The 23,712-nt window shown below is 42.9% G+C and overlaps 1 protein-coding gene and 1 long non-coding RNA gene across 6 annotated transcripts in view; one reads left to right on the top strand and one right to left on the bottom strand.

Moving 5' to 3' along the window:
• RAD18 (RAD18 E3 ubiquitin protein ligase) overlaps window positions 1-13,605 on the top strand; it is a 75,616-nt gene extending 62,011 nt beyond the window's left edge. For 3 of the 5 annotated variants that reach the window (XM_036332038.1, XM_036332035.1, XM_036332034.1), the window contains 2 exons: window positions 6,076-6,138; window positions 13,462-13,605. In XM_036332038.1, the coding sequence (XP_036187931.1) occupies window positions 6,076-6,138; window positions 13,462-13,561 (163 nt within the window). In that variant the 3' untranslated portion in view covers window positions 13,562-13,605. The remainder of the gene's footprint in view (window positions 1-6,075; window positions 6,139-13,461) is intronic. The other 2 variants (XR_004971484.1, XM_036332036.1) reach the window with 2 other exon arrangements.
• On the bottom strand, window positions 174-11,405 carry LOC118668024. The gene is made up of 4 exons (XR_004971486.1): window positions 11,131-11,405; window positions 6,642-6,777; window positions 3,218-3,320; window positions 174-335 (listed from the first exon to the last, which is right to left on the bottom strand). It is a non-coding gene; the product is annotated as an uncharacterized LOC118668024 (long non-coding RNA).
• Window positions 13,606-23,712: the final 10,107 nt, after the last annotated feature.

The raw sequence follows: 23,712 nt of genomic DNA, 5'->3' as shown, positions 1-23,712 counted from the left end.
ACAAGGAAGAGATCTGAGAGTGATAATTTTAGTACCACTGACTGCTATGCCCGATAATGTAAGTCTCTGTAAAACCCTGTTTGTGAAACTGTATGTTTAATTTCAGGACTGTGGCTTTTGCGTAGAATGTAAGTACACAACTTTAAAAAGGACGCAACAGTTCTGTTTGGTGTTTCAATTGTATTAGTATCAATGCTTCATTTCTCAGTGGTAACTAGAATTGGAGCAGCAGATGCAACAGATAATCCTGAAACTTCATTTTTGGTAAACTTGAAACTTCCCAGACTTTTATCATTCACTTTCTTGGTTTGGTTGTCAGTCAGGTTAGTGGCGAGCTGGAGGAGAAAAACGGTAATGAGAATCGAGATGGTCATGGGGCTGCGTAGTCTGGGGGGTCAATAGCATTGAAGTCTCAGGAAGGGTAGGTTACAGACAACTTGTGAGATGTGCTTTTTGTCAGCCTCCTGTACCATCTGTTTTCACTGAGGTAGCATAGCAAAAACCTCTTAGATTTATGTCATTAATGTACCGCAAATATTTTCCTTTAACAATCCAGTGATTTGTACTGGAGATTTGAAAGCTGCTAGGTAAATTGATCACAGATTACTAAGTTAGTTGACAGGCTTGGCCATTCTGCTTACTTAGCTGGAATAGTAGGGATGCTTTGTAACCTTCCTGTTAAAAAAAAATTGCATGCGTGCATTTGGGGGTATCAGCCAGAAGCTGACTTGACTATTTCTCTAGTTGTGTGACACCTACCAGGACCCAGAGCCACACGACCACCCCTGCTCCCAGTTCTCCTAAGTCATGGGTTCTCAGCAGTTTTGTCCCCTGGGGGGTAGAAGTTGGAGATGGCCCAAATATCTTATTCTTTTTATGTATTAAAGCACAGTATATACACAATACATAAGTAGATACAAGTTGTATTTGTGGCGTTAAAATTTCATGGAGTGGTAATTAGGAAAAATGTCTAAAAAGGTAAGATGCATGGGAGCAATAATGAAAAATAATTGAAAAGCACTGCTGTTGCTCTATCCCAGTGATTTTCAACCTTTTTCATCTCATGGCACACATAAACTAATTAATAAAACTCTGCAGCACACCAAAAAATATATCTTTTGCCAGTCTGACAGAAAAATAGGTATAGTTTTGATTCATTCACATTGGACAGCTATTGTTGTGTTGGTTATTGCCATTTTTTTTTGTTTGGCAATCTAAGGGGAAAAGAGGTCAGTGCCCCTGACTAAATAGGTATTGCATAATTTAACAATTTTTGTGGGGCACAGGCTGAAAAATCTATCTATCTAGATAAAACTTAAGTAGAGAGAGGGAACAAAATAGTTACATTAAAAGAACTAAATTGGAGTAATTATCACCACAGTAAGGAATAACAAAGCTTGGGATCAGAAGGTGTTAGATGGAATGGGGGTGGTGGTGGATCTAAGCCCTCCCTCATGAGTGGCTGTCTGGGTCTGTCTCTCAGGAAAATAATAAAGTTGGTAAACTCTGCCTTTGATCTCCTTAAAGCCTCCTGCTAACAAAAACTACATTTAGCTAGCTGTTTAATGGGAAAGCTTGTTATAAGCCAGTTTTCACGAAGGTGAAAATGACTGATGATAAATTAAGGTGTTATTATTTTCAGGGGCACTTGCATTTGAGCAGTGGGCCCTCCTCAGTGTGAGAAAGTAGGAGAGGCTTAGGTACTCCAACAGGCCTGACCCATGGTTCCCACAGGGGCCTGCAGGAGTGATTGTACTGGGTCTGCAGAAGCACATGTCCAGCAAGTATCATCTCTAGCCATAGTAAAGAGTGCTTCACAGACACATGCACAACTGTTTTAAAAATGTGTGCAGGGGCATATATTATGAATAGAATATAAACAAAAAGTATTACTGAATATATAATGCTTCATTATTATTATTACCTACTAGAGGCCCTGTGCACAAAAAATTTGTGCACTCAGGAGGGTCCCTCAGTCTGGCCTGTGCCCTCTCGCAGTCTGGGACCCCTCGGGAGATGACCACCTGCTGGCTTAGGCCTGCTCCCTGTGGGGATTGGGCCTAAGCTGGCAGTCAGACATCCCTCTGGCAGCCCGGGAGCCCTTGGGGATGTCCACTTGCCAGTGGGGAGCAGGCCTAAGCTGCAGTCTGACGTCCTTAGCACTGCTGAGGAGGTGGAAGAGGCTCCTACCACCACCGCTGTACTGGCAGCTGGCAGCCTGGCCTGTGGCTGAGCAGAGCTCCCCCGTGGGAGCGTACTGACCACCAGGGGGAAGCTCCTGCATTGAGCACCTGCCCCCTGGTGGTCAGTGTGTGTCATAGTGACCAGTCATTCCCAGTCGTTCTGCTGTTAGGGTCAATTTGCATATTACCCTTTTATTATATAGGAGTGCCTGGCCAGCCTGGGTGAGGGGCTGATGGCTGTTTGCAGGCTGGCCACAGCCCCTTCAGGATGGGGGTCCCCCCTGGGGTGCCTGGCAGGGCTTGGGTGAGGGGCTGATGGCTGTTTGCAGGCTGGCCACAACCCCCAGCCACCCAAGTTCCCAGTGGAGGCTGGCTGGAAGCACGTATCTGGGATTTATTTGTCTTCTATAATTGAAACTTTGTTGCCATGAGTGGAGGCCACAGCGGCTCAGGGCAGGCGGGAAGCTTGGCTTCCTCCATTGCCCAGGCAACCAAGCCTCCTGCTTGCTCTAGCTCCATGGCTGCCGGCCACCATCTTGGTTGGGTTAATTTGCATATAGTCGCTCTGATTGGTTGGTGGGCATGGCTTAGGGCATAGCAAAGGTATGGTCAATTAGCATATTTGTCTTTTATTAGTGTAGATTTTGTCAAGCCACCCATGCTAAAAGCTACTACCATATGAGAAGCCTTATTCTGAAAAGCCTTGTTCTGAAAAGAACTATGGTGCTAGCTATATCAGAGGGTCACCAGACCTGGGGTGCAATGGGAATCCCCACATGGGCCATTATATAGCACATGGACCACAGTCAGAGGGGGGCCTGCAAAGAGCTCCTTGAGAGTTTTGGGAATTTGGGTGGAAATCCTGTGAGTAAAACATTTGCTACAGAACTGTATTTGCTTCAAAGTGATTCGTCAGAAGCGGTTGAGAATGATTCATTAGAACTTTAAATCTACAATTTTTAAACTCTTTTATCTACTAGAGTATCATTAGAAATAGGATTGACACTCACATTTCCAAATCTGTTGTTTCTTACCTGAGAATGAGCCTTTTATTCTAGGCTTTTCCATCCTGTGGTAGTGACTACTACTTCTGAGTTGTCCCATCCTGTGTCTCTGACATTCTGTGTCTTTCGGTGTCTAAAGAAATGCTTTTTAGATAATTGTTGTACATGTCTTTTTTAAAAAAATATGTATTTATTTGGTAGGGATTTATTTGCGTAAGAACAAGATGCTAAAGCCTTAAAATAGTTTTTTCTTATAACGAAGTAAATACATGAGCCCTGGCTGGTATGACTCAGTTGGTTGGGCGTCATCCTATGCACCAAAGGTCACTGGTTCGATTCCTGGTCAGGAACATGCCTGGGTTGTGGGCTCAGTCCGCAGTAGGGGGCGTACAGGAGGCAGCCAATCGTCGTTTCTCTCTCTCTCCCTTTCTAAAATCAATAAAAACATCTTTTTTTTAAAAAGAAATAATACATGCCCTCTATAATTTTCTTTACCCTGCACAGATAGGCCAGAAATACATAGTACTTTAAGCCAGGTTACATTATAACAAATTCCATTATTAGCACAATTAAAATTAATTTAATTTTACTTTACTTTGTTTACAGAGGGAGTAAAAGCCATGTTGGAACTTAGTATCTCTTGTGAATCTCATGACTGGAGTGCAGTTTCTAAGACACAATTTGAGGCCTGGCTGGGTGGCTCAGTTGATTGAAGCATCCTCCCATATACCAAAAAGGTTGCGGGTCAATTCCCGGTCAGGGACCGTACCTAGGTTTTGGGTTCTATCCCTGTCGCATATAGGAGGCAACTGATGGATGTTTCTCTCTCTCTCTCTCTCTCTCTCTCTCTCTCTCTCTCTCTCTCTCTCTCTCTCTCTCTCTCTCTCTTTCTCTCTTTCTCTCTCAACAACAAAAACCATCATGATTTGATCTTGGGTTGCCATAGGAAATTTAAAAGGCCTTTGACTATATTCCATTTGAATCCAGGTTTTATGTTGAGAGATTTATTTTAAGCTTTTGTATGTTTTTCATTATTATTGCTAACTTATAAAGGTTTCTTTAAAAAGTAGCTTCATTTCGTATCAGCCAAGATTCTTCTCTGTGAGGTTCATTTATCAGGTAGATTTCCCATTTAGTGAGAAAATATGTGCGATTTCAGAATGGGGTTAGATAATAGCGTGCTCTTATACTTTACCAGGATGTAATGTGTGAACCAAATTCTATGTTGTAAATTTGCTTATATTTTTTCCTTCCTTATATCTCAATGCTTTGTAAGTGGATCCAGATAAGTATTCTGACTGAAGTCAGAAGCTTAAGAAACATGGGTCATGTGTTTAGGCAAAAGGAAGAACAACCCAAATCCAGCTAAACATTGAGGGAGAAAGGTGGAAACTAAGGAAGCATGTTTTATGTAAGGTTTATGAACAGTGGCCTAGCAGAATAATCTAGAAAAAGTGGTGAGAATCTAGAGAACCTGCCACTGGGGCTTACTTTAAGTAGGGTTGGAGTTTATTTTTTTTATTTTTTGTTGTTAATTCTCAGTTGAGGATATTTTTCCATTGATTTTTAGAGAGTGGAAGGGAGAGGGAGAGACAGAGAGAAACATCGATGTGAGAGAGATACATCAATTGGTTGCCGCCTGCATATACCTCAATCAGGGAACCTGTAACCAAGGTACGTGCCCTGGACTGAATCGAACCTTGGACCCTTCAGTCCACAGGCTGACACTCTACCCACTGAGCCAAACCAGGTAGGGCATGGAGTTTAGATAATCAGAGAAAGGACTGTGCTTCCTCAGTAGCCAGGAGATTTCAGACAGAGTCTGATTTAGGCTGATTGGGAAAAGATCGTTTTAGGAAGAAAAATCAGATTCAGAAAGAAGCTGGTGGAGAAAAACCTGAACTGATTTATCTGGGAAGCTGGAGCAGGCTAACCTCTATAATACATTGCATCTGATATTTGTACTTTGGGAAGCTTCACATCTTTTATTAGATAGATAGGTTTCATCCTAAAAAGTATACTTAAGAGCGATCCTAATGAGAAATTTTTCCAAAAGAATTAAGGATAGGACTATGTTTCATGCAAAGAAATCCTTAGGGACCCAGGAGAGAGATGGCCTCTACCTGGGATTTCACCATGTAGGCTCACTCACGTAATTGTACAGACTTAAAGAGGCAGTAACATAATATCATAATGTGGCCAGAAAGATCTATTAATAAAAGCATACTGCTAATGAATTTAATATCAAAGTCAGTGAATGCTTGTCGGTATGTGGTAGCTTTTACAAACAAGATGCCCCGTGAAGCATCTGTGTCTGAATTATTGCTAACTCTTATCACTATTGGAGAAAAATGTCATGTACATGAAAGCACCAGTGTTGTTGCTTTTGTGTTTGAGGTTTGCTTTTGCATAGAAATTTTCATTTCATCTGAGCCTATCACTAGACAGTGCTACTCTTTTATTATTACTGTGTGTTTTTTATTACAGAAATTGATAACTTGGATGCCATTGTACCTGCAGTAAAGAAATTAAAAGTACTTTCATACTGAAAACAAAACAAAAAAAATAATAAAAATAAAAATAAAAAAAATAAAAAGTAGCTTCAAATATTTAAAGCACATAATCGGATGAATTTTGACATGTATATATAAGTATACAGATATGAAACCATCCCCATAATCAGGATGGTGAACCTTTCCCTCACTCCCAAAGTTTTCTTTGCTACTGTGTAACCCCTCCTTGCCCACCCTGTGCCCCTTACAGGTAACCACTGGTCTGCTGGTTTGCTTTCTGTCACTATAGATTAGTTTACCCTTTTTTAGAATTTTATATAAATAGAACCATACTGTCTTCTTATTGTCTGGCAATATTGATGTATATCCTTTTAGTTCCAGTTCGGACATCATAAGAGATATTCTTGAAGAAGAGGAAGCCTGGGAAGCATCACATAAGTGAGTTCTCGTAATTATTCTGTGTGCATTTTGACCTGAGAAATTATAATTCTATACAGTTGATTTTCAAACAAAAGAATGTTTGTGCTCTCTGATTTAAGAAAGTAATAATTCATACACCTCCAGATAAAGATTTCCAGTTTATTACTTGTTTCTATGTATTTCTGCTTATAAATGGAATCCCAATGTAATAACTCTGAATATTTGTCAGGAGTTGTTTTTCTAAAGACAAATTGTTCCAATAGGTGATTATAGTTTGGCCTTAAGCACTGGCTCCAGAGTGTTTAGTGTAGAATAAATGCACTTTTACTTCTCCTATACCACTTATGAATCTGCTGGGAAACGAGACTTTGGGGTGGGGGTGGGAGGCTATTCCAGTTCCCACTGGTAGGTAAGCAGGAAAGGGACAGTGCCAAAAAATAATACATTTTCATTAATCTCCACCTACAGGAGTCACCTGTAGTACAGCAGGGAAAATTTACGATAATTTCATGATCGCATACCTCCCATAGGCCATTAGAATTGCCTAGCAGCAGTTCTCCTGTGCCTGCGATCACTTCTTTGTCCTGTTCTTCACAAGGATTATTTGAAAACTCAGCTTTTTTCAGCGGCTCCATCCCCCGAGCTGAAGACCTGGTTCTTTATAAGAGAAAACCAAAGCCATTATAGTGGGATCTTCATCTCTCCAAACATATAAATCTGCCTGCATTTGTACAGATTCAATCCTCATTTCCTCTTTCTGTAATAAAGGGATGTCCTAACTCCTATTGGAGGCGAATTCCTTCTCCCTCATCCTACTCTCTTGTCAGGAACTTGGCTGTGTCCCTTCCCTCTTGTATAGGCAACCTTTCCTCTCAACTGTAATTTTTTGTTGGGTTTCCTGCATGCTCAAATCTTTCTCATCCTAAAACCAGCCAACCACATAGCCAATAGACAAAAACACCTTACTCAGCCTCTCATCTCGCTCATTCTCATCCTCCAGCTACTATCGTGTCTCTCCTTCCTTTCTTAATAGATTATCTCTACTTGTAGTCTCCGTTTCCTTATTTCCCACTTACTTCCTCTTCAACATTTTCAGCCATTCCCATCATTCTGACATAGCTTTCACTCAGGCCATTGAAGACGCCATGTTGCTAAATCCAGAGGACATATTTTAGACCTTATCTCTCTTGACTTCTGAGCAGTGTTTGCTACTATTGACTTCTTCACCTTTCTTAAAAGCCTCTCTTCTTTGGCTTATGAGACACAATAACCTGTTTTCCTTTTGTTCAACTAGATCAGCGGTTCTCAACCTGTGGGTCGCGACCCCTTTGGTGGTCGAACGACCCTTTCACAGGGGTCACCTAAGACCATCCTGCATATCAGATATTTACATTACAATTCATAACAGTAGCAACATTACAGTTATGAAGTAGCAATGAAAATAATTTTATGGTTGGGTCACAACATGAGGAACTGTATTTAAAGGGCCAGAAGGTTGAGAACCACTGAACTAGATCATTAGTTGTTGATGATTAAGATTAAATTGATCTCCTAATAAATTTATCTCTCCTGCCAGCTCCTCTCCTGAGCCCCAGATACATATATCAACTACCTACTTGATGTCTCTTCTTAGATATTTTTAAGACTCTTCAAAATCAACATGTGCAAAGCTGAACACTTGACCTTATCTACTCTTCTACACCCCCCAATATCGTTTTTAAAGCAAAATAAAAACATGATCCTCTTCTGTTGTTCCCTTTCAGCCAATTTCTTACACCCTCCCCTCGCCCCAACAATATCTGTCATTCTTGACATATTGTTTTATAGTGCCTCTGTGATCACTCCTATAGATTTTACTTCTTAAATATCTCTGGGATCCATTCATTTATTTCTACCCCTCTCATCGCCCTAGTTCATGCTACCATTGTATCTTGATTGGGCAATAAATTTGTCTATCCTTATTTTCTGGCTTCTTTACAATCTAATCTCCATATTGCAGCTAGAGTGACCTTTGTAAAATGAAAATCTGATCACTGTTACTCATCTCTCTACTTGAAAAATAGCAGTAGTTTCTTCTTCCTTTTAGGATTGAGAAGGGACTCTTTAATATGCTTGAAAGGTCCCGCATGATCTGGTCTGCTCCAGTCTTCTGTTTTATCACATACCTGTGCGTTTCCTTTGTTCCTTTGATAAAGGTGTCCCTTCATGCCACATGCCCACCGACCGCAGGGCCTTTGAACACGCATATCTTTACCCAGAATGTTCTTCTCATCTTCCTTCTCGTTTACCTTTACCCTTCAGGCCTAAACTCGAGACCTGCTTCTCATGGAAGTCTTCTCTGGCCTTACCTTCTGGATCATGACCCACATGATCTAACCCACAATAAATACTTTACGTGTGTGCTCTCATTTAAATAACATAACAATACTATGGTGTATGGTTATTTCTTTTTATAATGAGGTAACTAAAGCTGAAAGAGGTAAGTTTCCAGCCCAGTGTCACTTAGCAGTAAGTGATGAGTGATGGAGCTGAGAGTAGCTTAATGTGTCAAAGTCAACACTTTCAACCTTTAAGCTATACTATCTTTCCAAAGGAGAGGTTTGCTGTGCTATTGACGTTTTGTAATTTCATAGCTGAGTCGCTAGGAAAATGGAAAAGTGTGGTGTATCCAAGGAACACAACATGAGTAGGTTTATCAGACTAACGAGATATTTGATGGTTCAAACTAGTGTTGCATGAAAGTTTGAGATTTTGGCTGCATTGCTTTCAGCTAAGCATTATTTAACTTTGCATTCTGGGAGAGGAGGCCACTCCTTTACTAATCATGTTCTCTTTTATTGGGAATTATCCTGATACCAACAGCTATGACAAGCTGTAGCCCAGAATTCCTGAGCCCAAGTTCGTTTTTAATAATGATGACCTCTTAAAGTCATTATTGACAAGAAAACACTTAGCAAACAAACCCCATCACTTGACAATAAATGTTAAAGCTGGAAAAGTGTAAGCACTCCTCTAGTCTAGTCCCCTCATTATGTGGAGGAGAAAGCTGGGTTCCAGAGAGGTAAATTGACTAGATCGAGGTCCACAGCTAGCTCGTGGCACTGCCAGGATCAGAATCCAGGACTCTTGACTTCAGCTGAGTGCACAATAGTGTAAATAAGCTTATGCTATAATGTAGCTTTATTTATTTGTTTTTTGGATTTTTTCTTTAGAGGAGGGGAGAGAGAAACATTGATTTGTTATGCCATTTATTTATGCATTCATTGGTTGCTTCTTGTATGTGTCCTGACTTGGAATTGAACCTGCAACCTTGGGACGATGCTCTTAACTGACTGAGGTACCTGGCCAGGGCCCCATATGTAGCTTTAGAGGCAGAATCAGGAAAAGCCTCCACAACTTTACTTTTCAACAAAGTGTAGCAATTCTATAAGTATCTGTGTTATCCTTCTAAGCATATTTTGTTATAAATTAATATGTTAATTATATTCCCCAGGGCAATCACTAAGAAATTTAAAATATAATAAAAGAAATGCAGTGGGATTAAAGTGGTACACTAGAAAATATTTAACACTAAAGAAGGCAGAGAATAGAGGAACCAAAAAAAATGACATAAGCACTATAGAAAACAAATAGCAAATGACACTCATAAATCCTGCCTTGTCAGTAAATACATTAAGCATAAACGGATTAAACCTTCTATTAAAAGGCAGAGATTGGCAGAGTGGATTTTTTAAGAAAAAACATGATTCAACTATATGCGTTCTACATGAGATGCACTTTAGATTCAAAGATAAGTAAATTGAAAGTAAAAGCATAGAAAAAGATACACCATGCAACAATAACCAAGAGAAAACTGCCATCGCTAATTAATATTAGACAAAATAGACTTTAAGACAAAAATGTAACTAAAGACAAAGAGATATTTTATAATGATAAAATGATCAATCCATCAGGAAGATACAGTAATTATAAGCATATATAAATCTCAGTATATAAAAGCAAAAAAGATGAAGAAAACAAATCCCAAGAAACCCTTACAAGTTAGATGAGAAAAATGATGGAAAAGGAAACCACCCAGGAGCAGCAAGGAGCAAAAGCCCATCAAAAATTATTGCCGATGGGCCTGGCCTCCCTGTTTGTGCGTGTAGAGCCAGGCAAGCTAAACGCAGAGTGGGCCTGTGGACTTGCCTCCAGACAATGATCGTATTCATCTGAGGCCTGGCCTATAGTGGAAAGAAGGATGATTCCTTGAGACAAAAGAACCTGGGAAGCTCCCTGCCACTGCAAGTCTCAGGCATGTATACAGGCTCCAGTCTGTCTGTTCATGTTCCCTTTAAAGTGTTGTGCCAAGAACTGTATGCAGTAATTGTTACAATGCAGAACTCATCCAGAGTCATCACTCTGATTGTTTTGTCTTGCTTATTTGACTTCACAAAATCTTAGGTTCAATCTGTTTGCTTATTGACCGCCTTTCACTGTCCATTCCTTCTGAACCTAGTGTCCCTCTACTGCCATCAAACCATGGCTTCCTGTCCTGAATCTGGGAAATCATCTCTGGGCACATTTATTATCCTTCCTACTTTTCCTCTTCTAAGATTCAGCTCATGCCTCTTGTCTATGAACTCATATTGAGTCGCCCTTCTATTTAAGTAGAAAGAAACCAAAGAGTTTTCTATCATCTGGTGACAAAACCAGAGACCTATCCTTCTTAATAGACCTTTATCCAGAGACAGAAATAGATTTATCCCAAGGAAGTTGGCATGTTGGCCAATATGTTTTTCTTAACTTTGTTCCATTATTTCTAAGAAGTAAATACTAATAAAATCAGCAAAAATTACTTCTGAGTATTAGAGAAGGTAAATATCATTTAACTAATATCTCTCAAATTCCTAATATGTGCTACATTGTTATAAATTAATATGACAGTGGTACTTGTAATATTAGGTACTTTCATTTTCATTTTATTATTTAATCCCTGTGATTGCACGGAAGAGAAGAAACTTTACTCACTGTGTTTTGTGAGAAATCTGAGCCCAGAAGGATGGTGAATTGTCTTGAATCTCCTAAGCCTAAAAGCCTAGTGCTTCTCCCACTGTGCTACAGCTGTGAGCTGGCACTACATAGTAATTCTCTGGACTGAGTTCTTCATCAGTTCACACCCTGTAATAAGGAGTCTGGTTCCATTATTTTGTTTGCTGGCAGCTTTTAGGTCTTAACCCTTCCTCTTCCTCTTCTGTCCCACATTTGGACAAGCTGATAGGAAATCCTGGGTGCTCCCTCCTTTGGTCCTGGCAAACTGTGCAAGTCCCTGTCTGTATATGGGAACCCTCTCTCTTATCCCACCCAAGGCAGTTTCCATTTCCAGACCAACTTTGGAAGCCTGCCCTGCTCTCCCCAGAAAAGCCTCTTTATGTGAGTAATAAACCTTTCCGTACTATGAATTCTACTACCAGTTCTGATTTGGGGGAGGTGGTGTTTTCCCAAACGAAAAAGCAATTCTAGAATACCAGTTGGGTGTCCTATAATTCAATTCAATTTTTTAAAATACATTTTTTTGGGTTTTAGAGAGAGAGGAAGGGAGAGGGATAGAGAGAGAGAAACATCAATGAGAGAGAAATATCCACCTAGGAGTGGCATTCATTACAGGCTTGTATAGGAAGTGTAAGTTCATGCTATAAGAAACTGCCAAATTGTGTTCCACCAGCAATGTATGCGAGTTCTAGTTGCTTCATATCCTGGCCAGTACTTGGTTATTGTTTTACTTTTTATTTTATTAAGCCATTCTAATAGATATACAGTATTTTATTGTTTTAATTTGCATTTCCCTAAGGATTAATGATGATGAACTTCCTTTCATGAATGCCAAATCATGGAGGCTGGTATTTCATCCTTGGGTTTTTGATGAAATGCCTCCTCAAATCTTTTGCCTTTTTTTGTGGGTTCTCTTCAGTCTTCCTGCCCTGCTCCCCACCTTTCTCCTGAGCACTTGGAGGCAGTGCCTGGAAGAGAGCCTGCAAGTGTCTGTGGACCCCCTGTGGCAGGGCCTCAGTACTAGCCCCTATCTCAGAATCATTCAAATGAACTAACAAGAAAATAGTGACACTCCCAGATGGAGAGCAGGCTGACAGCTCTCAGGGATGAAGGGGGCGGGGGGTGGGGGAGGGGGGTGGGGGGATTGGGATAAACAAAACAAAACAGAACAGAAAAACTCATGGCCAGGGACAACAGTGTGGTAATTGCCTGTCGGGTAGAGGGCAAGAATGGAGGGAAGTGGAAGAAGGGATAAATGGTGATGGACGGATGGAGACTTGACTTGGTGATGGACGGATGGAGACTTGACTTGGGGTGGTGAACATACAATACAGTGTCCAATGATGTGTTGTACAACTGTGCATCTGAAACCTGTATATTTTTTTTAACCAGTGTCACCCAGATAAATTCAATAAAAAGGAAAAAATGTCAGCTGACAGCCACCTCTTTCTCAGTGCTCTGCCAGCAGTGAGGGGCTTATCTTTCTTTGGAAATTTGTTTTCATGCCTAACAGTCTCAGCTCTCTGATAGGATCCAGAAAAGTTAGGATTATTTTGGACTATCTGGCTTTGTTTGTTATCAGGATGGGGGCAGTTTAGGGGTTTTTTTTTTGCAGCTTTCTAACATGTTAAGTAGAAGCTTAAACTGTTAGATTTTGATTCAGAAGAAAGGGGTTCAGTTCCTGGCTCTGTCACTTATGTCTGTGATCTTTAGTAATCACTGTTTTCTCAGTTGTAAAGTGGGAATAATAATAATTATATTATTTATAATTATAGTATCTACACTAATAAAAGACAAAGATGGTAGTTGACTGTACCTTCACTACACCCATTAGCCAGTCAGAAGAGTATGCAAATTAACCCAACAAAGATGGCTGTTAAATTTGCATACTGCAGGCGGGGCCCGCAGCACACCATGCTGCCTGCGGGATCCGGGCTCCGGATCCATGACCTGGCAAGGGAGCAAAGTGGAGGAGAAGGGAGAGAGTCCAGGTGGCAGAGAAGGGAGGGATCCGAGGGCGAAGCGGCGAAGGGAGGGAGCGAGGCAGCACTCCCTTCTCCGCTTCGCTCTGGTCTCAGGAATAGGTCTGAGGAAGCCCTATTCTTGCAGGAATCTTCCTGCAACGGGCCTCTAGTAATATATAATAATAATAATAATTATTATTATTTTAACAGATTGGTCAGTGGAGTAGAGGGCTGTTTAGAGGTTTAAATAAAATGATGTCTGTGAAAACACTTGTAAACTAGAAACTGCTATAAATAATAATGATCATTATTTCCTAAGATGCCAATTCTATTTTACTCTTTTCAGAAACGATCTTCAAGACACAGAAACAAGTCCAACACAGAATCGTCGGACAAGACCAGAAAGTGCTGAGATGGAGCCGAGAAATAAGAGGAATAGGAACTAGTGTGGCTTTGGCGACTTTCCCAGGGCAGTGATCCGAATATGGTACTTTCTGTTGCCATATAGATTTCATATTTATAATGCCCACATACGGGTGTACATTCTAAATATTTTTAATCAACTTTTCATTCTTTTCTGTCTTTCTTGGGGGAGGGGGTAGTTACAAAACATCCTCACTTGGTAGGTTACCTTTTGCTGGGATATCTTTCTCTCAAATACTGACTTCCCATGTTCACCAGCTTTGCACAGTACACAGGCTTTTTTTTGCAAAGGTTTTCTTGTTTGGCTTTGTTTCTAAATTTCAGAATGTCCTTAACCCATTCTCCTTCTCTTCCATGGAGAAACCCACTTCAGAAAGGATTCTTCAACCTTTTACTACAGGAGCAGTCAAGGAGTTAAGGCCTCTATTTCTAAAAAGGCAGAATGTCATAACTCACATCCTTGGTGTCAGCATCCTTGGTGTGCGTGCGTGCGTGCATGCGTGTGTGTGCGTGCGTGTGTGTGTGTGAGAGAGTCTGAATGCCATCATGCCCATTATGGCAGTTAGTGATGGTTGTTGCCTGAGTTTAAGGTAGTCAGTTGTTAGACCCATGTCTTACACATTATTCAGATGTTAGTCACAAACAATAAATTAAAAACATTGGGCACAGTCTTCAGAAATGGCAGTGACAAACGGTTATTGTTAGTCTTTCTTTTCACTTGGGTAAATTGAATTTTTAACACTTTGAATCCTAGCCATTAAAAGAATGCTGCAATAAATGGATTTTGTAAATGACTAGACTCTACATCAATTTAAAATCATGTGCTTGAAACAGTATGTTGAATATAAGCTACAAATCATCCAAGGGGTTGGTCAGAAATGATCTCTGTGTGAAATGTGCACCGGTCCCCATTGCTTCCAGAGTCCCTCAGGCCTCTCTGGCGTCTCAGTCAGTCTTCACCCGCCGCCACCGCCCAGCCCAGATACATCAGCTTTCCAGAGACAAGCTAGCGAATGTGGCAGTGTTAAGACAACAGATGTATGAATGTTCCAGGATGTTTATGACTTCCGCTTTCCAGACAGGGTCTCTGTGGACTTTGGCATTTTGGTATGCTCTCAGGTTTCTGGGTAATGTGTGGAATCTCATTATAACTTAGAGTTAAGCGTTTTAACACTTAAATGGCCATTTGTTTTCTTTATGAGTTCCCTGAGCTTCAAATGATTGCATAATAATTTGTCATAGTCATTTAATCTAAAACGGGGGGTGGGAAATGTCCGGCCCTGCCAAGGCATTAGGGTTGAGTTAATTAAATGTTTGCCCAAATAATAGACTAATTTTTAAGTTGATAATTGTGTATGGCCTGAGAATGAGGTTATAAATATCCAAATGGCCCTTGACAGAAACAAAGTTCCCCACCCCTGACCTAAAATCACGAGTGTGCACTAGGGAAACTAAAGGCGGCAGCACCCACTGAATGCATCGAAGGATCTCAGGGGCAGTGTGTGAGCAATGTCAGATAGCGTGGGCTTAACATTGATGTGATATTTACGTCTGAGTTACCAGAAATTATGCTAAAAGGAAAAGTGCTTGTATCGTTAAAAAGTACACAGTCTGCTATAAATTAAACTGGAAATTATTACTACACTGTTTTCAGCAAAATGAGTTTGCAAGGGAGCAGTGAGAGCCAAGACACGGAGGCAGGCAAGTGAATTCACTCGGGTAATATTTAACTGTCTACGCAGTGAGGTAGCAGGCAGCATGCTGAGCACTGGCAGTGCAGAGGTGACAGCGGCCATCCGAAACAGTTTTCTCAGTGGGGAGGGGAGGACAAATTTGCTCCCCAGGGACATTGGGCAATATGTGGAGATACTTGGCTGTCACGACTGGGTTTGGGGAATTGGCACTAGTATCAGTGGGTAGAGGCCAGGAATGCTGCTAAATATCCTACAGCACACAGGCCAACCCCCATGGAGTGTTTGCTGGGCTGCCCTAACAAAGTGCCACAAGAGAATTTTCCCCCCTCACAGTTCTGGAGGGTAGCAGCCTAAGATAAGGTTGTCAGTAGGATTGGTTTCTTCTGGGAGCTCTCTCCTTGGCTCTCACTGGGTCCTCACGTGATCTTTCTTTTTTGTTCTCACATCTGTGCCCTAATCTCCTCCTATAAGGACATCAGTCATACTGGACCAGGGCCCATCTATCTAACCTTGTTTTTACCCCAATTACCACTTTAAAGACCCTATCTCCAAATACATTCACATCTGAGGGACTGGGGGTTAGGACTTCAATACATGAGTGGCATTGGGGGCAGGGACCCACAATTTTGCCCACAATAAAGAATTATCCAGTTCATAAAAACGTTGTGGCCGAAACCGGTTTGGCTCAGTGGATAGAGCGTCGGCCTGCGGACTGAGAGGTCCCGGGTTCGATTCCGGTCAAGGGCATGTACCTGGGTTGCGGGCATATCCCCAGTAGGAGATGTGCAGGAGGCAACTGATCGATGATTCTCTCTCATCGATGTTTCTGACTCTCTATCTCTCTCCCTTCCTCTCTATAAAAAAATCAATAAAATATATTTTAAAAAAAAACCAAAAACGTTGTGGTGCATATATACAATGCAATATTACTCCACCATAAAAAAAAGAATGAACTCTTAACCATTTGTGACAATATGGATAGACCTGGAAGCTTTTATGCTAAATGAAATAAGTCAGAGAAAGACAAATACCATGTGATTCTACTTATATGTAGAGTCTAAATAACTAAATAAAAGAACAAACAAAACAGAAACAGACTCATAGATGCAATGGACAAACTGATGGTTGCCAGAGAGGGGATAGAGGGACCCAGGTGAAAAAGTTGAAGGGATGAAGTACAAGTTGGTAGTTACAAAATAGTCATGGGATGTAAAGTACAGCATAGGGAATACAGTCAGTAATATTGTAATAACTGTATAGTGCCAGGTGGGTACTTGAATTATCGTAAATTATATAATTGTCTAATCAGTATGCTGTATATCTGAAACTAATATAAAATAATATTGACTGTCAACTGTAATAAAAACATTTTTAAAAAAAGAATTATCTGGTTCAAAATGTCATTGGTGCTGAGATTGAGAAATGCCCAATGTCAAGGACCTCCCAAGTCTGCTTTAAAAGTAAAGGTTAAAGGGCATTTACTGAGCTCTGGTTGTTAACACTTAGCATACATTTAACATTTACACATTGAAAGGAAGGTATTTTTATGTTTATTAGAGAACTAGAACTAGAGGCCCGGTGCACAAAAATTTGTGCACTCGGGGAGGAAGAGGGGTCCCTCAGCCCGGCCTGTGTCCTCTTGCAGTCTGGGACCCCTCGGGAGATAATGACCTGCTGGCTTAGGCCTGCTCCCGGGTGGCACAGGGCAGGCCCAATCCCTAGGTGCAGCCCCTGGTCGGGCTCAGAGCAGGGCTGATTGGGGAGTTGGGGCGCCACCCCCTGTCATGCACAGAGCAGGGCGGATCGGGAGGTTGTGATGCTACCCTCAGTCACGCTCAGGGTAGGGCCAATTGGGGAGTTGGGGCACCGCCCCCTGTCACACTCAAGGCAGGGTCAATGGGGAGGTTGCGGCGCCACCCTGTCACACACAGAGCAGGGCCAATCGGGGTTGGGGCACTGCCCCCTGTCACTCACAGAGCAGGGCCCATCAGGGGGGTTGGGGCTCTGTACCCTGTCACGCACAGAGCAGGGTCGATCAGGGGGTTGGGGAGCTCCCCCCTGTCATGCACAGAGTAGGGCAGATAGGGGAGTTGGGGTACCGCCCTCTGTCACACTCAGGGCAGGGCTTATGGGGAGGTTATGGCTATACCCTGTCACACACAGAGCAGGGCCCGTGGGGGGCGGTTGGGGCGCCGCCACTGTCACACTCAGGGCAGGGCCGATGGGGAGGTTATGGCTCTACCCCGTCACACACAGAGCAGGGCCTGTTGGGGGGTGGGGGAGGTTGGGGTGCCGCACCCTGTCACAAACAGAGCCGCAGGGCGATCAGGGGGTTGGGGCACCGCAGCCTGTCACACACAGAGCCGCAGGGCAATCAGGGGGTTAGGGAGCTCCCCTCTATCAGGCACAGAGCAGGGCTGATCAGGGAGGTGGGGCACCTTCCCCTGTCACGAACAGAGCAGGATGGATAGGGAGGTTGTGGCTGCACCCCCTGTCACACACAGAGCCGCAGGGCGATAAGGGGGTTTGGGCGCTGCCCCCTGACACGCTGATCCCGGTGCCGGGGGCCTCGCGGCTCTGCTGATCCCGGTGCCAGGAGGCCTCGCAGCTCTGCTGATCCCGGTGCTGGGAGGCATATTACCCTTTTACTATATAGGATAGAGGCCTGGTGTACGGGTGGGGGCCGGCTGGTTTGCCCTGAAGGGTGTCCTGGATCACGGTGGGAGTCCCCACTGGGGTGCCTGGCCAGCCTGGGTGAGGGGATGATGGCTGTTTGCAGCTGGTCACACACCCTTCAGGGTGGGGGGTCCCCACTGGGGTGCCTGGCCAGTCTGGGGGAGGGGCTGAGGGCTGTTTTCAGGCTGGCGGGTGACTGAAGCTCCCAACCGCTCCTTTTTTTCTTTTTATTCTGGGCCAGCTTTAGCTCTGAGGCTTGGCTCCAGCTCTGAGGCCTCCACTGCTGAAAGCAGGTGTCTGGTTTGTTTGGGTTCTATAATTGAAACACTGTATCAACTCCAGCTCTGAGATCCTGGCTGGCTGAAAGCAGGTTTCTGGGGTTTTGTTTAGCTTCTATATTTGTAACAATGTTTCAAACTGCAAGCTCAGAGGCCGGCAGCAGCAGGCAGGGAACGTTGGAGTCCTCTGTCACTGAAGCAAGCAAGCCTCATGTTCCTTTCAAGCTGCCTGGTTGCCAGCCACCATCTTGGCTGGCAGTTAATTTGCATATCGCCCTGATTAGCCAATGGGAAGGGTAGCGGAGGTACGGCTAATTACCATGTTTCTCTTTTATTAGATAGGATAAGGAATTTAAGGTAAGTGTTAAATCCAGGATTAAAAGTGACAAGCTTCTGGTTTCACCTTTTAATGAAAATACGATTCTAATCACTAGTTTGTTTTTTATTTTTACCTCCTCATTCCCCCGTAGGGTATAACAGCTACTATGGGTGTGTCACCTCACAACAGTGGTGTTTATGTTTGAGGGCACAGGTAAGCTGCTGTATGTAATTTAGAAAGGGTGGGTCTAGATGGTTCTGAGTGTCAGCCCATCCTTTCATCCTCCAATCTCTTCTCTTTATACCCTTCATTGAGAATCGCTGGTCTAGTTGAAAAAGTAATTCACACACATAGGACATTGTGGGTCACATAGGGAGGGTGGTATGGATTTAAAAACTGACATGTATGGTGAAGATTCATGTCAACAGGGGTAAACAAATAGTGAGCAGAGGACTTTTTTCCTTGTGGCCCTTGGCCCTATAGAATGAAGAGAAAGCAACTGTCTAGACCAGTGATGGCAAACCTATGACACGCGTGTCAGAGGTGACACACAAGCTCATTTTTTGGTTGATTTTTCTTTGTAAAATGGCATTTAAATATATAAAATAAATATCAAAAATATAAGTCTTTGTTTTACTATGGTTGCAAATATCAAAAAATTTCTATATGTGACACGGCACCAGAGTTAAGTTAGGGTTTTTCAAAATGCTGACACGCCGAGCTCAAAAGGTTCGCCATCACTGGTTTAGACTATTACACTGATAGAGCGACTGGGTGAACAGAGCGACTGAGTTTTCTTAGAGCCAGGGAAAAGGCAGAAACAGTAGATTACAAAATCCTCAGCACTGATAAAAATAATCTTTAAATGAGACACATTTTTTCCAATTATATGTTTTTATTATAAAAGTGATATATATATATATATATATATATATATATATATATATATATATATATATGCCTAAGCAACCGAACGACCAGTCACTATGACACGCACTGACCACCAGGGGGCAGGTGCTCAACACAGGAGCTGCCCCTGGTGGTCAATGTGCTCCCACAGCAGGAGCACCGCTCAGCTGACTGGTGGGCACCAGATGCAGGGCTCATGACTGGCCGCTGCAGCCTAGAGACCGTAGCAGGGTGGCAGCAAGCCTAGCGCTGGTGGCAGGCACAATGGGGCCGGATGAGCAGGAGCGGCAGGCGGCATTGGGCTGCTGGTTTCAGCCCAATCCCTGCAGGCTACACTGAGGGACTCCACTGGTGCACGAATCCATGCACCAGGCCTCTAGTATATATAAAAGCCTAAGCGACCACTCGACCAGTCGCTGTGATGTGCACTGACCACCAGGGGCAGACGCTCAATGCAGGAGCTGCCCCCTGGTGGTCAGTGCGCTCCCACAGCAGGAGCGCCACTCAGCTGACCAATGGATACCAAACGCCGCTGGGCTCACAGCTGGTAAGTGCAACTGTGGCTGCACGAGCCTCTCCCCACTACCGAGCGGTGGCGGCTGCAGGCACAGCGAGGCCAGGATGAGCGGGAGCTGGATGGCACCGGTCCGGGCTCGGGCTCCTCCCTGGCCCCCTGCCGCTTCGCACACTACTACATCCCTTGGGGGAATGTCGGATGGCCTGGCCTGCAGGGATCCCAAAACCGGCAGTGCGACATCCCCCAAGGGGTCCTGGATTGCGAGAGGGCGCAGGCTAGGCTGAGGGACCCCACTGGTGCACGAGTCCATGCACCAGACCTCTAGTTAAGCATGAAATTAGAGGGGGAAATATCAGAGCCATTAAATTTATTACCATTTTGATAATCTTTGGTTTTAGTCTTACGGTATGGAAACAATGAGACTACTTTCCCCGATTTACAGTGTCTCTCATAAAAATTTACTTCTCCCTCTTTCTCCTTCCCTCCTTTTTATCCCTTCCCCCCTGTTTGTCCCTTCTACCATACCTTTCCTTTGCTCTCTCCCATCCCTGCCTTCTCTCAACTATCATGACTTCCTGTCAAGTAGTGTGCAAAACAAAGATAAGCCTTGCCCTAATGGACCTTGTAGACCAGAAAGGGAGACGGACATTAATCACATAATTGTACAAATTACAGTTGTGGTAAGTGCAGTAAAGCAGAGGTATGTGGCCTTATGAAAATATGCAGGAAAGAGATTTCATTTTTGACCATTCTCTCTAGGGAGCTTGAAAAGCAATCCAAGGTGGTAAGGCTAATCGTCATAGTCCCTCCATATCCTCTGTGTCCCCCCATCCTTAGGAACCTGTGCATGTATCCTCTTTTGGTCCAAAAGACAAAACATTAAAATGCTCATGCAAATAACCGATTACGTGTTCACTAACTTCACCGCTATGTCAGACAATCTGGACAAGTCAGAATTTCATGTGACTTAGCCAGGACCATCCACACTAACTACAGTGCCTTCAGCATTTCATCACATAGCACTTCCACAGCATTATCAGTGCCCATCAATGAGCACCACCAATCCTTCCAGATTCTGTACCACATTAGCACAAAGTCTCCTGTTCTTGGACATTGAAGTTACTTCCAGTTTTAAATAATAATAGAATTACATTCTTAGGTCAGATTCACAGAAATGGAATTGTGGGAACATTAGCGCAATAAAATATATGGGCAGGTTTTCAAAATAGAGGACACCAGGATATTACACTCTAAACGGGAGTTGTTCCTTGGATTTTTAAATAATAGTCATTAAGAAATTTATTGCAACTCTTCAGTGGGAATTTCAGAGCAAGTGCAAAAGCTTTCATATGGCTGTTACTTCTGTTAACTATCCAAGCCGACAGTCTAAAGTTGAAGGGGACAGAGAAGACTTGTAAGGCTATTAGCAAACAAAGACCAAACGTAGTTGAGTATTTTAATTTTATTGTATTTAGGAGCTCTGAAGGCAATGGATAGCTGGAAATGCTTTATAGCAGTGGTCGGCTGGCAAACCGGGGGTCCGTGAGGTCTGAAAGGTTGGTGATCGCTGTTTTATAGTATTTCACCAGATAAGGAAACAGATTAAAAGACATATTCCAAGAACACTCCCTTAGTATGTGTGAGAATGTGTCTCAGGTTGGATTTTTAGAAAATGAACAATCTAGCTTTGTGCAGTTTACAAGAAACAGTCACACAGAAAGTAAAAAGGTAGGGAGAAATTCCCAGCAAAGCTAATTAAATGTAGCAATGATTATAACAAATTAGCTATGTGCTTTTTTTTTTCCATTTCACATCAACTAGTGAAAACTTGTTATGAGAAATGGGTTGTGTTTGGACTAGCTTTTAAGAAGGGATACAATTTGTATTAGCAGGAAGGAGGAGGGAGCGTGCCCTCGCTGCCCCTGCATTTCCTAAGGGTACGGTGGGCTCCTCTCTCTGGGTGTTTGGCATGTTGGGGACAACGCCCCCACCCCGCCTCCACTCATGGTCCTATGATCGCAATGAAATATATGGGCAAGTTTTTAAAATAGGGGACACCAGGATATTAAATTCTAAACGGAAGTTGTTCCTTGGATTTTTAAATAATGGTCACTAAGAAATTTATTGCAACTCTTCAGGACTCCAGGATGTTAAATTCCTATCGTAGGCAGCCATGGGTCAGGCTGGGCAGATGGGCTCTCCTGTGTGGAACGGGCAGGCACCCTGCCCTGCAATCTTGGAGCCAGCACTACTCTTCCAGAGGACTGGCCGACTGGCCGTGGGAAAGGAGGGGCATGTACTTCCTTGGCCAGTCTCTGAGAACCCTGCTCTGTTGGGTGGAGAGAAACAGCTGCTGTTCTGTGAGAGCCGCCCTTCACTGGTGTGAAGCTGCGATCCCCTCCTCCAGGGCTCAGGTGTTGGGTTACTAGTACCTAGACTTAGTACCTAGACCGATCCCCTCCTCCAGGGCTCAGGTGTTGGGTTACTAGTACCTAGACTTATGAGGCCTGCAGAGGAGGGAATGGGAGGGATGGGGAGGTTGGAAGGAGGAGGAAACATCAACGGGGGCTCATCCCTGGCGTCTGTGGAGATTCATAGCAGGACCGGGACCAATCCGTGGGCATCTGAACCCCTGGAAACCACAATGACTTGTTTGCTTGTTTGTTTTAACAGCTTCATGGAGATAGAATTCACTCGACCTACAATTCACCCATTTTAAACATACTGTTCAATGGCTTTTAGTATATCAGAGTTGTGTGGCCATCATTACAATTAATTTTAGAACATTTTCATTATCCCTGCACCCTCTTATCCTTCCCCCTCAACTCTCCTACCCTTTTCAGCCCTAGGATACAACCAATCTGCTTTTCCTTTCTATATTTCCTTTTTCTGTGCATTTCATATCAATAGCATCATAAATATGTGGTCCTTTGTGACTGCTTTCTTCACTCAGCATAATGTTTTCCAGGGCTCATTCATATTGTAGTACATAACACCACTTCCTTTTATTGCTGAATAATATTCCATTATATGGGATAGACCACATTTTGTTTATCCATTCATCAGCTGATGGATATTTGGGTTATTTCTATTCATTACGACAACTTTGAATAATGTTCCTAAGCACTTGCATACAAGGTTTTGTGTGAACATATGTTTTCACCCCTCCTGGATATATAAATAGGAATGGAATTTGGAGATCATGTGGTAACTATGTGTTTAATATTTTGAGGAACTGCCAAACTTTCCCAAAACGTCTGCACAATTTTAACTTCCCACTAGCAGTGTATCAGGGTTCAGATTTCTCCACATCCTTTCCAATGCTTATGATTAATCTGTCTTTTATTAGAGCAATGCTAGTGGGTGTGAGGTGGTATCTCGTGGTTTTGATTTGCATTTTCCTGACAGCTAATGATATTGAGGATCTTTTTATGTGTTTATCTGCCATTTCTGTGTCTTTGAAAAAAATTATTGCATTTCTTCACCCATTTTTAAATTAGACGATCTTTTTATTGAGTTCAAGATATTTTTAATATCCCTTTTGATTTCTAATTTGAGACATGAGTTACATATAGAGGAGTAGTTTATGTCCCAGCTTCTAGTAGTTCCCTCACAGGTGCTAATCAATATTCTGCTGAAGACTCCAGTGGACCTGAGGGTCTCCAGGGTTTGCTCTGTGCAGAAACCTCCTCATGTCTCTGATTAACTTGTCTCTCTGGACTCCCAGCTCCTTCTGCTCAATTCAGGGAGCTCATCGTGCTCCACCTGGTCCCCACCTGGG

This window comes from Myotis myotis, unplaced genomic scaffold, assembly GCF_014108235.1.
Source record: "Myotis myotis isolate mMyoMyo1 unplaced genomic scaffold, mMyoMyo1.p scaffold_m19_p_13, whole genome shotgun sequence".
Lineage (NCBI taxonomy): Eukaryota > Metazoa > Chordata > Mammalia > Chiroptera > Vespertilionidae > Myotis > Myotis myotis.
Note: the sequence above shows the minus strand (reverse complement) of the source record. Positions and strands in the feature narration are given on the sequence as shown.